A 12,040-nucleotide genomic window follows, 5' to 3' on the forward strand; every position below is an offset into this window, starting at 1 on the left:
ACACACCTATATGTATATGTATATATATATATATATATCTGTCGTGATATGCAACTTACGATAATCATTCATTTTCTTGAACTAGCACGCGCCTAGGGTTCGTAAAATGTCTTTGCTAGTTTACTGAGGGCATTTTCGTCATTCAACATCGAACATACCTAGGATGACGAACTAACCTGGCATATCTCGTAATTACAAGGAAAGAGCATGGGCCTTTACATTTCAAGACTCTGTCCAAACTCCAAACAGACAAAGTTGCAACTTGCTCATCCACTTGCACGGGTCCGGCGTAAGCTGTTTGGTAATCAAATCAAATGCAACCCCCACAACACACCCACCCCCACAGCCCCGCCCCCCCACACCCTCCTCTCTCTCTCATCCCCACTCTTCTCTTCCATCCCACCCCCAGGCGTAAAAGTTCTCCGAGGAAAGATCAAAGTATTGCAACTAGACAAACATTTTATATTAGTTTTAACTTCCTTTCTCTGTCCACCGTATATATATGTATCCATTAGCGTCAGTTCTTCATATATATCATCATCCACCATCCAAAGAGAGCAGCTAGATTTTGGTTTCTTTGGTTTCTTGCTTTGTTTTTTTTTTTTTCATTCATTTATTCTTTCTCACTTCCTTCATTTACAGATACACAGATAGAAGTCGAGGAGCCATCGGAGGGGGGCAAAAAAAAAAAAAAAAGAATAGGAAAAAAAAATGCCTATGCCTTCATCCCTTCAAATCCACAGAATCACTCCTCCTACAACCACCAATTCCGCAGCCAGCCCGGCCGCGGCAGCCATCAACTTTCAGAAACACGGCCAGCTCACGTGGGTGATTCCAGTGCCCATCTCTGTCCCCGAGAATGTCTTGCACTGCCACACCCACGCGGTGGGTCCCAACCAGTGCTGCTCCGCGGCTGTGCAGTCCATCATGGCTCCTGTCGACACCGTGTGGTCCGTGGTGCGACGCTTCGACAACCCTCAAGCCTACAAGCACTTCCTCAAGAGCTGCCACGTCATCGTCGGAGACGGCAACGTGGGAACTCTCCGAGAGGTGCACGTGGTGTCGGGTCTCCCCGCGGAAACCAGCACGGAGCGGCTGGAGATTCTGGACGACGAAAGGCACGTGATGAGCTTTAGAGTTGTGGGTGGCGAACACAGGCTCCACAATTATAGGTCCGTCACCACTCTCCACGCCACGCCGGACCATAGTGGGACAGTGGTGGTTGAATCCTACGTTGTCGATATACCGCAGGGCAACACCAAGGAGGAAACTTGTGTTTTTGTCGATACCATTGTGCGGTGCAACTTGCAATCGCTGGCTCAGATGGCGGAAAACTTGGCCAAAAATAGCAACAGTAAATCATCGTGACCACTAAATTAAATTACTATATTGTTTGTGTATTTGAGATATTTTTCTTTCTTTCTTTCTTTCGTATTTTTGATTGATGATGGACAGAGTTTTTCTCTTTTTTTTTTTTTTGTTTTATGTATGGTGTTGTAGATCATGGAAGCCCAGAACAGAAAAGTGGTAGATTGATAGTCGGATTCTGATGAATCCTTTGAGGTTGGTTCGCAAGATGATTAGTTTGAAGGTGATAGTTTTGATATAAACACGGACTCTTGATGATCATATTCATATGTAGTACGGAGCGTAAAACTCTTATTTGTTTCTTCCATCGATCATGTAACCATCGATCGATATGTGTTAGATGTTTATGTCACTATCACAGTCATTCTCTTAATTATCTGTTTTGATCATCATCCACAGTGCCTTCCTTCTTGCTTCCATTCTCTTCTTTAGGTGGTTCCTTCCATTCATTCATATGTAACAATTCCACTTTAGAAATGATTTCTACCATCGCCTTAGCCTCACTCAGCAGTCAGTGCTGATGAATATCGTTGATTAATGTTTAGTATGCATTGTACATGGACTGTATTAGGTGTTCTCCTACACCTTGGCAAGAGTATTCCTTTCTAGATTTCAAATTAAACGGAAATATTCTAATATTTTGGCCACTGCCACTGACGCCCCGCCTCCGCTCTGGATTAATCTAATACTAGTATATCATTAAGATTCACTTACATGGTACTATATCTTTTTTTTTTTTTTTTTTTGGTTTATGGTTAAAGCTAACAACGTACAATGTGGGAATCAAAGTCAGGCCATAAATATTTATACTCATCCCACTACACCAGATTACATTTTTTTTTGCCCAGATGTACGTATAGAGGATAGGATATACGTTTCAAGGCCAAGTAATTCAATTATGAGTTACATATATATATTAAGAGTGCGTTTGATAAAATTGAAGTCAGAAGAAGTCTGGATTCAGTAAGTTATTGAATTGTTAAGTATTAAATCTAATACATTTGAGTGCATATTACATTCAGTGATAAGTGAATAATTTATCATTTAATTTTTAGAGCAAGTATTGTCGAGAAAATTCAATGTCATTTAATTAATTTAGATGTTCAATTTTTGGTTATCAAACGATTTGAATATGTTAAGATCTGAATCCATTGAGTTGAGTTATCAAACGGTAGTGACATTTGTGAGTTGGATTCACGAGAGGACATTTTTTTATATAGTTTTTTCTAAATTCTAGTATGTTGCCACTACTACCCAATTGGCGATCCATCCAAACATAAGCAGCTCTCCTCTTATTTGTTGAACGCATTGCATGGATCATTCATGAACTTAATTCTTTTTTTTTTTTCATGAACTTAATTCACTGGTCGGAATCTTGCGAAATTGTGCTTAGAAGTTCCGAAAACTACCAATGTACACATACCGGGCAGGCAACTAGTTGCGAGACCCAGAAAAAGTAATCCAGCTTGCAATGCAATGGTCCCTTGGACTAATCATGATTTGTTTAAGCATAAAATCTCATCCGGACCGGATAAAACTACTCTCGGCACGGCGCTCTTTATCCGTGAAACACGATGATTAGATAATTGTTAGCGGTGCAATCTGGACAGATTAATGCATGTTGTAGTAATATATATATGTATATGTATATATATGTGTGTGTGTGGTGGCTAAGTGCAGCTGCTGGTTCAAAAATGAAAACCGAAGGCCTCCTAAATTAAGGAGAAAAGGATTTTTCCGTGCGAGGGGAGGGGCACATGAAAGGCCGAGGAGAGTTGGAATGGAACATTTATTATATTAAAAAGAAAGAAAAGAAAAAAGGTACAGCTAGTTGCGGGTGTTGTGTGGAAGAATCAACACAGCCTGCACCCCCAAGTTGACGTTGATGACCAACTTGCTCTCCAAACAAAAGCAACTTGTTATAAGTATTTTACTTTTCGATGCCTCTCAATTTCTTTTTCTTTTTTTTTTATATATAAAAAAATTTACTAGTGTTGTTGTTTCTGCCTTCTGGAAGGAAGGAAGGAAGGAAGGAGATGGGAAATGGAAGCAAGTTGGTTTGCAAGTGGGCAGCAATGCTTTAATTGATCGATCTCTTCCTACTACTTGCCTAATATATTTTGCTATACTACTTGCCCATTCTTTTCCTCTGTCTTTTTGTGATTTAACTTCCAAAGAATCACGAGACGACATATCTGCGTACTCCCCAATAATAATAATGAATAATCTTCCCCCCCCCCCCGGGACGCGACTGGACTTCCTTGTTTTATCAATTAAACTATTGGCTGTCGATTACTATCACCATTTTTCATTTTCTTCATCCTGTTACAAGTTGGACCCAAAAAAAATTTGAGATGTAGGATTTATCTTGATGGTGGTAAATTTTAATTTTCGAGAACTTGTGCCATTTGAGTCCCAGAATGACTATTTCAAACAACTGCCGAAGCCAAGGACGGTGGGAGATGAACAACCGCCGCCGAAAAAATAAAACTAAAAATACAAAAGAAGCAGAAGTCTACCCATTAGACATTTTCAGTTGTGGGTATTGAATGAGAAGTGATAGACTGATCATTAGAGTCAAATTAACTCCTACTCCCACTAGTAAAATTGCTGCATTATTGTCAATATATACCACTGTTAGCCAAAGAAATTCAACAAGCGTTTCTCTGCTCACCTGAATATCGGATATGTAGGGATAGTGCCAGTGATTATATATATCTGAAAATTTATAAGCAAATATTTGTCTAAAATGAATATCAAAAGCTTCAGCTTCGCCATTGCCTTTTTAAGGCATTATTAGGTGGTGAAACTTGGCGCTAGTGAGCTAATCCAAAACTACAACTAACTAGTACAATAATGCTTTCCCTTTCTTTTTCTTTTTTTTTTTTTTTCGTTATAAAAACAAAAGTCAACATTATTAATAAAGTAGTTGAAAATTGTCCCGCATCAATGACAAAAAATATATAGAACATATCACAGATATATCTGACTTGAAAAGTAATTAGATCTAACAGAGTTACGAAATAGGAAAAATTACATTGTGAATCACAAATGATCAAATATGACAAATTGAACTACAATGCTTTTGGCTTTGAATGAATTTCAACATTTAACAACTAGAATAGAGTTGGCGGAATTTTTTTTTTTTTTTTTTTACAAGTGGTGCAGATTAAGTTGACATTATTACTAAGAATGAGTGATAAGGTAAACAATTCTTCCTTTCAACATACGAGATGCTTACCACCAAGTTGCATGAAAGCGCAATCCATAGCGGAAATTAACAGAGGGTACTAGGATTTATCTAAAATTTCTCCCTAACATGACTGTGTTTTTGAAGATGACTTGGACCAGATAAAGTTTTTCATCTTATTGTCTTCTTCTTTTTTGGTTTTCTTTTGATCCCCTATTCGCGGCTAAAATGAAAAAGTCAGTAGTCCTCCATCGTTGCATACAATGAAAAATTGACAGCCCTAGTCTTCTTTATATCTCAAGAATTGATGTGCTAAATCGAATCCAAAGCGTATCATGGATTCAAACACGTGAGCGAGATGAGAGATGCGTTGGACTTCCGGTTTATCTCTCTCGTGTTAAACCTCCTATCAATTGTAAAATTAATGCTACAAAAAGGACATAAAAATCCCTTTCTTTCTCCATAACATAAAGATCCCTTTTCCTTCTCAGACTCGCGCCTCTTGCTAGAACCTCTAACCTCATTCTGCCCCCACCCATTTCAATTCTTTGGTGTTACACGATACATACTTCACATCACTTGACAATGGCCATGGATCTCTCTGAGTTGGTTTGGTTTGTAGGACAAAACTTTTATATAATTCCATCCTACCATGGAAAAGAAATCCAGGCAAAGACAAAAGGACATCATAATATAACCCACCTTCTTTTTTATGCTGCCTATTAAAAACAATGACCTATCGTTGCTCCAAAAAATAAAAAAGAAGAAATCACCTTTTGCCCTTTGCTGCCCCAACACAGCCAAAACAGAAGATAGTAACTTGCAATCGAGTATATATGCATGTATAAGTTTTTTTTTTTTTCTCTGTATAATATTAATGGAGTTGAATATAAGATTGAGGAAGCTGAAAGAATAAGCGATTCAAGCAACGCATGCCAAGAATTAAGACTAGACTGGGCCAGGACCCATGAAAGAAAGCTCAGGACCATTACTGCAAATGAATCCTTTTCAGTTTTAACCTCAACCACCACTGGTTAAGAGTTCAAATGATATCGAATTTGTTCACTCCACAAAAAGTCGCTTGTAGTGTTGACAAAGCCAATCAGCCATTACTCTCCTGTTGAATCACCACTTGCGTTGCAGAGATGATTCATCAGAACTTCCCAAATCCACCATCTTTTGGAAATTTTTTTTTTTAAAAAAAAATCAATCGTTCGGAGTCACATTATACTATTCCAGTGGGGATTGAATTTTGCAGTACTGCTTCTATATTCTTGATTCACCGACTTACTTCTGGGCCAACTTTTCATTCCCCTCCCGATTCACAGTTCACAGCATAAGAGGCAAGGGGATAAGTCGTGGACTAACTAATTCTGATGATTTTGGTAATGGGGGCCCATAGTCATCATTCAAAGCATTCCGAGTCGTCGATGTCTATGAGTTGTCTGATCCAATCCAAACTGTGTATTTATCTTCTAACTGTATCGCTTGCGAGAACATGGACTCCACAAACAAACTACCAGCCTTCTGATTGCCCCAATATGAAAGTATGCAATTTTCATTGGGCAAGCGTAACCTTAAGATGTACAAAACTACCAAGGCCCAATATTCGTCCTTGGAAATATCCAACTAAAATTCTGACCCACAATCTATGTTAAAAAGCCCAAAACCAAAAAAAAAAAAAAAAAAAAACCTTCTCCGTCCGCTGGAGAGGTCAGTGAGCAACCTCTTTCGTTCACTTTCCTCAAACGAAAGAAAGAAGCCAAGGCTGCGTGCAAATCTTTGATCTGATCATCACGTTTTGAAGCAGCAGCTTATATTGGTTTGTGCTGTACAAAGAGATGATGGTTTTTGAACTTTTAAGATGAAGTCAAGGATAAAAGAGCTTGGCAAACAAAAGCTCGTTCCAGGTATCATGGAGGCCGGGCAAACACCAATGCGTGCAATCGGCATAGCTGACAGGGTTGGCTAGCTGCTGCGGGGTGAGGGGACTCCATTGTTTCTTGTAAATGGATGTATGTGCATCCTTTCGGTAACCTGATAGCTGCGTGATGTTGAGAAACGTTATAGGCACCCTGGTTTTTCTGAATTCTTCTCCGATCACTTGCATTATGCTTTTCCGGGTATCTGAACCCCAATAATTTGGATCTTCTATCAGCTTGGTCTCATTATAGCAGTTCCCATCTGGACTGCCGCCCCACTCTATGCTTCTGAAACGGGCGTCATCAAATCAATTTACATCGAGTAACTACCTCTGTATTATGCAATAATATAAATGTCGAAGTTTTATTCCGTGGATCACGAAAGATTAAATAACCATTTCTAACATGGATGCTAATTAATTTTTACGTGCACATGACATGACAGTAATGGTAGTAGTACTTACTTTGCATGAGAGGGTGACATGCTAGCGAAGAAGACTCTAGTTTTCTTGGGATCCATATTCCTCTTTATCCATCTTAACATAGTTTTCATTCCCATACGATAAGCATCGTCCGTAGACACTTCCGCAATATCTTTCACTTCATCATTAAAAGACCCTTGCCTGTTGTTCGGATTTTGTAGATTTTTCAGATCAGGTCTCACAAAAATGTATATCTAATTAGATAAAACAAGAACGATCAAATGAGCAACAATCGTATTGAGGGGAGTGTTTAACATACAGTATCTTGAATGTTCGGCCGGTCATCCACCACAGGTAAGTGTTGAAAACCATTATATCAACTCCTTTCCAATTCTTTCCATGCTTAATAATTGAACCTTTACGGACTAGCCTATCAGATATTCTGTGTACGATAGCATCGTCCGAGTTGGACTCGAGGAGAAATGGTGCCCAGTAGAATTCGATGGTTGCATTGTATTCCTGGTCAACATCAAATAATTAAGGCTGCTAAAATATTAGCACAGGTACATATATATATATATATATTGACAAAGCTAAATCATACTACTAGTAATTAATTCCAACTCACCTTTGCTGTGAATATAGTAAGTGAACCATTAGTTGTCATGGAATTGGCGTCTTCAGGGATGAGTCTGTGGAGAAGGCAGACCATGGAAACGTACTGCCCCCTGTTTAGGGAATCGCCGACGAACATCATTCTCTTTCCTCGAAGCGTTTCCAGCATCAACGTGGCATTGAAACTGCAATTTTTATTTTTATTTTGAAAAATGCACAAACACTGTTTATTGCTCCTTGCCGGCAGTAATTAACTTGGCACACAGCAACTAAACTTGCAGTTTGAAAACGGATTATTGTTAATTCAGATACTGAGATGGTCCGTAAAGCAAATTGGAGAGAATCATATTCATCAGTCAACACAACTATTTGTATTAAATTATAGTAGTAAAACTGTAAAACATGTTCAAGATCTTTTATAAGTTTCAAGCCCATCCTATATTAGTTTTTAGGATTCCAGCAGCATATATAACGGGGCAATGTAACTATGAGACTTACTCACACTTATATTATACTTTCATATATAATGGATAGTAAATTATTATTATTTTTTTATAGCTGGGGATTTTAACAATTCACAAATGTTTCTGAAAATCAGGAAAAAATTACTAGTTGAAAGCAGTCTGTAATTTTCAAAGTCATAGAGTTTTTAATATTATTATTCCTATTTTCATGGAATTCAGGCAAACCGGTTCCACAGGTCAAAGTATTTGCCAATCTGCAGATAGCAGTTGGCATATTGATTTATACACGTTATTATCCAATATCCAGAGTTGGATTTTTCTTGATTTGCAGTGAGTGATTAGGGGCTTCCGTCCCGTCTTTGCAACAGGTCAAGTATAAAAACGACAGGCGGGTGGAACGGTTGAACCACCGCTATACTGACTACGAAGGTGGCGATGTAATGTAAACCAAGTTTGAGAATCACTTTATTATTATTAGTATTAGTATTAATTATGGATGGTAGGGTAGACCACACTTCTCACAAAATCCACCAAAAAACGACTGCGTCGTCAGCTTCTTATTACCGGCTCACCATGAACACTACCATATGGTATTAGCAAAATTTTTTTTTAACAAAAACGTTAGAAATATTATTGATATCAAAACAATTTATACAAATTTGAATAACGACCCATATTGAACTTTACAATAGCATCCTTAGACACCGAAGAGGATTTCTCGTCTTGCACTAACTTAGTAGCATAGGAGCTAATTATTCTACTAACTTAGTAGCAATTGGTTAGCTAATTAATATTTTCCTGTTAAAAGTACCAGAACTAGCTTTTCTTTTTCTCCCGACAATATAATATTTTTTTTCCCTTGTTGAAACTTTCTCTAGAACAAAAAATGTTCTTGTCAAAAAAATGGGAAAAGTGAAAGCTGTTCCCTCCTACTACCTGTGCTCACGCGTAGAGTATACGACTGAGAAGCACCTGGACTTAGTCTAGAAAGCCCAATGTTATGGACTTTGTCATTCACATTGAATTCCAAAACTAATACTACTAATATTTTGATTTTTTTTTTTGAAAAAAAAGAGTAAAAAATAAACAGGGTAAAGACTAAAAAGAGGAAAGTGCAATGCAAGTTCTTGTTGCGATTAACAAAGAGATTAAGGAAACCTGCAGATTCCCGTTATATCCGCCGCATGATTCAGGTCAAATAATTCATTCTCAATACCCAGACACGAGATCGTGAGAAGATCGAGGGGGAGTAAGAATCACTAGTATCGTACGGCAAAGGCTTTAATTATATGTTGTTTGTAAAGAAAAGAAAAAGAAGGTGACCTGGGAAGTGTACAGCCATGAGGCTGCCATCTCCAATACTGATAGTCCTTATCAGGGCGGCCGTGTTCTTGGCATGTCAGCTGCGGTTGAATATACGGACATTCTGATTCCTCGTACAGCGGCCGGTTCACCTCGTCCCGAACCCATCTCCCGCTAAACACATCACATCCTTCCTCGGTTTCTCCGATGGCAAAAGGCAACTTCCCTCCGTTCTTCTCTTTCAACGCCAATAACCAACAAACAAAACCAACCCGTCAATTGATATTTCCAGCTCGTGAAGCTCTAAACAGAAAAAAAAAAAAAGAAGAAAAGACGATAAGATGAATCTGTTATGTTACTCACTGGTAGGTGAGATGGTTTGGTACTTGTTGTGTTTAGGATGGTCAGAGTAGTCAAATTGGCCGAAGAGGCAGCGCAAGTCTTGGCTGTAGAGGATGGTGACGAAGGTAACGAAGGCTAGGAAGGTGAGGAGAATAGGAGAGACCCTGGCCTTTTTCAGCAGGAAACTGACTCGAGAAGACGAGGGAGCTGGTGGCTTCATTTGAAGCCTGAAATCCTATTGCCTCGTGCCTTCCGAATTCGTTTTTTCCTTTGGTTGGAAGGGTGACACTCCTCTATGATCAAGGGAAAGTGTCATGTGTTGCAGTGGAATTGGTAGATTAAATATAGGATTATTACAGGTCATATGAAACCAAGTTCAACTTCGTGGCCCCACCTAGCTAAGCTACCACACGGAATAAACAAACAATACTAACAACGCTTCATGAATAAGTACAAGAGATTTTCTAAAATACCAAATGTGGAAAGAAAAAGAAAAGGAGGAAGAAGAGAAGGGTAATGAAGTTGAAAAAAAAAATGCTTTGTTTGATTAATTTCGTGCTTTTGCTATCATGTCCTTAACACTTGTTTTCCTGACCCAAAAAAAAGCGAATGATTATTTTGTAGTAGTATTTGAAAGACTGTACGTAACTGGTGGTGGATGACTTGCAAAGGTGAATGCATAGAATCAAATGGTAAAACATGCCTCTGCTCATTAGGTATAATAGTAGAGATGTCAAAAGCAGCCCATCATCAAAACCGCCCTTTCCCTCTTGGGGATAAGCAGGTAGGTAAATAACAGCCTTCTTGACATCAACTGGAGAAAGGCCAAAAAAAAATTAAGTGCTGCATCGAGTATGCGATGAGAGACTGTGAATGAAACCGAGAAATTTCTTGTACTGGTATTTTTCACCAATGTGTAACTCTAAAGGGAAGTGCCCAACCATCCAAGTAATAATTGCCTTTGTATTTCGTCTAAGACACCTAAGCGAATAAAAAAAATGATGAAGAAAAGAGGTATAACCATCATGGAGTAAGAACTACGCGATTCATGCTTATTCAGATTTGCACTAGGATTAGGAACGACATAATCATCATTGAGTTATTCATTTTCAATTTTTCCCTGGTACCTTGGCATTACAAAAAGAAAGTGGGAAGGGAGAGAAAGAGTGTGGTAAATAGATGAATTTGCATCATAATACAAAGAGGAATAAGACCCTCCATCGCCAGACGATGATATCTGCTTATCATATGATGACCTTGTAAATTGATGGGCGTTTGTTAGTTAATTACTTTCGATTTAGCCGTTTGTTTCATGAGAACGATGGAGACTACATATATGTTTAGTGGGTTATTGCCGGTTAATTTGTAAAACTTGAATTGATGGACAAAAACTTAACCGCCGCTTACATATGGGGAATCAAGTGCCAGTTTTGAGTGTGATTCATGATGACTGGAAAAAGCAGCCATAGTTTTTGCTTGACTTCTAAGATAAAGAGTTGTTGAGAAAGATGGCACATCAATTTCTTCAATCCTCTAGTCTGCCACTGATCGATCATACACAGATTATAAAAATAGACCAAAAAAATAGTAGTACTAGCTGCCTTTTGGTTGGGGTGCCCAGCAAAATGTGCTTATTAATGGTTTTGGAGTGGTTTAGGTGGGTAGTGAGTGAGTTTTCTGTTAAACGTTTCACTTCATTTGGTTGGCAATGTCTATTTTTGAGTTGGGATTTTGATCCTCCCAAATTTTCACCTTCCGCGTGGAGCAGTTATCACATTATCATCGGCTAAGACAGCTAATTAAACAAGAGTAGCATCATTCATTAATCATTCATTCAAGAGACAAAACAAACCTTTTTCTTATTTCAGTGGGTGATCGATGTATTCTAACCAATTAATTTGATGTCCGGATTAAATATTGATGATGATTGATGATGAGTAATTGAGACAATTATTAATGTGTTTCTTGGTTCGTCATTCATTTGTATATGGTTCAGGCTCTTCATTTTCGAAAACAAAATAAGGTTGCCTGCGGAATTTGACAAACACTAGATTGATAGAACGGGTCTAGTTTGTACAGCCTGTTGGCACCAGCTCAATTAGGTGCGATCAGATTCGGTACCAGATAGAAGAAAAAGTTCAATTCAGTATGGGCTGAGACGGGTGCTTTTGTTAGAAGATGATAGTAGCCACATTTTATACAGCACATGACTCCTCTATGCGATGAAAATAAAACAAAAGATGATCCACCTCTTAATTTTTAACTACTGTCATGTGTAATGACACGATAAAAATAAAATAAAATAAAATAAAAGATGATTCACCTCTTCATTTTTAACCATTCCTGCGTCTGTATTTATCACAAAAGCATGTCGTGATATCCAGTTACTTTTTGTAACTCAACTCAAAATTATCC

The 12,040-nt window shown here is 38.3% G+C and overlaps 2 protein-coding genes across 2 annotated transcripts; one reads left to right on the top strand and one right to left on the bottom strand.

Moving 5' to 3' along the window:
* Positions 1-354: 354 nt before the first annotated feature.
* On the top strand, positions 355-1,924 carry LOC113754591 (abscisic acid receptor PYL4-like). Its single transcript, XM_027299003.1, has 3 exons — positions 355-438; positions 643-1,354; positions 1,501-1,924. The coding sequence occupies exons 2-3, from the start codon at positions 712-714 to the stop codon at positions 1,548-1,550; spliced, it is 693 nt and encodes a 230-aa protein (XP_027154804.1). The 5' UTR covers positions 355-438; positions 643-711; the 3' UTR covers positions 1,551-1,924.
* A 3,856-nt stretch (positions 1,925-5,780) lies between these two features.
* Positions 5,781-9,911, bottom strand: LOC113762881 (protein trichome birefringence-like 33). Its single transcript, XM_027306507.1, has 6 exons — positions 9,647-9,911; positions 9,305-9,521; positions 7,531-7,702; positions 7,222-7,421; positions 6,945-7,103; positions 5,781-6,768 (listed from the first exon to the last, which is right to left on the bottom strand). Exons 1-6 carry the CDS (start codon positions 9,843-9,845, stop codon positions 6,429-6,431), a joined length of 1,287 nt encoding a protein of 428 aa, XP_027162308.1. The 5' UTR covers positions 9,846-9,911; the 3' UTR covers positions 5,781-6,428.
* Between the last annotated feature and the right edge of the window lie 2,129 nt (positions 9,912-12,040).

The sequence above is a fragment of the Coffea eugenioides genome, chromosome 2 (genome assembly GCF_003713205.1).
Source record: "Coffea eugenioides isolate CCC68of chromosome 2, Ceug_1.0, whole genome shotgun sequence".
Taxonomy (NCBI): Eukaryota; Viridiplantae; Streptophyta; class Magnoliopsida; order Gentianales; family Rubiaceae; genus Coffea; species Coffea eugenioides.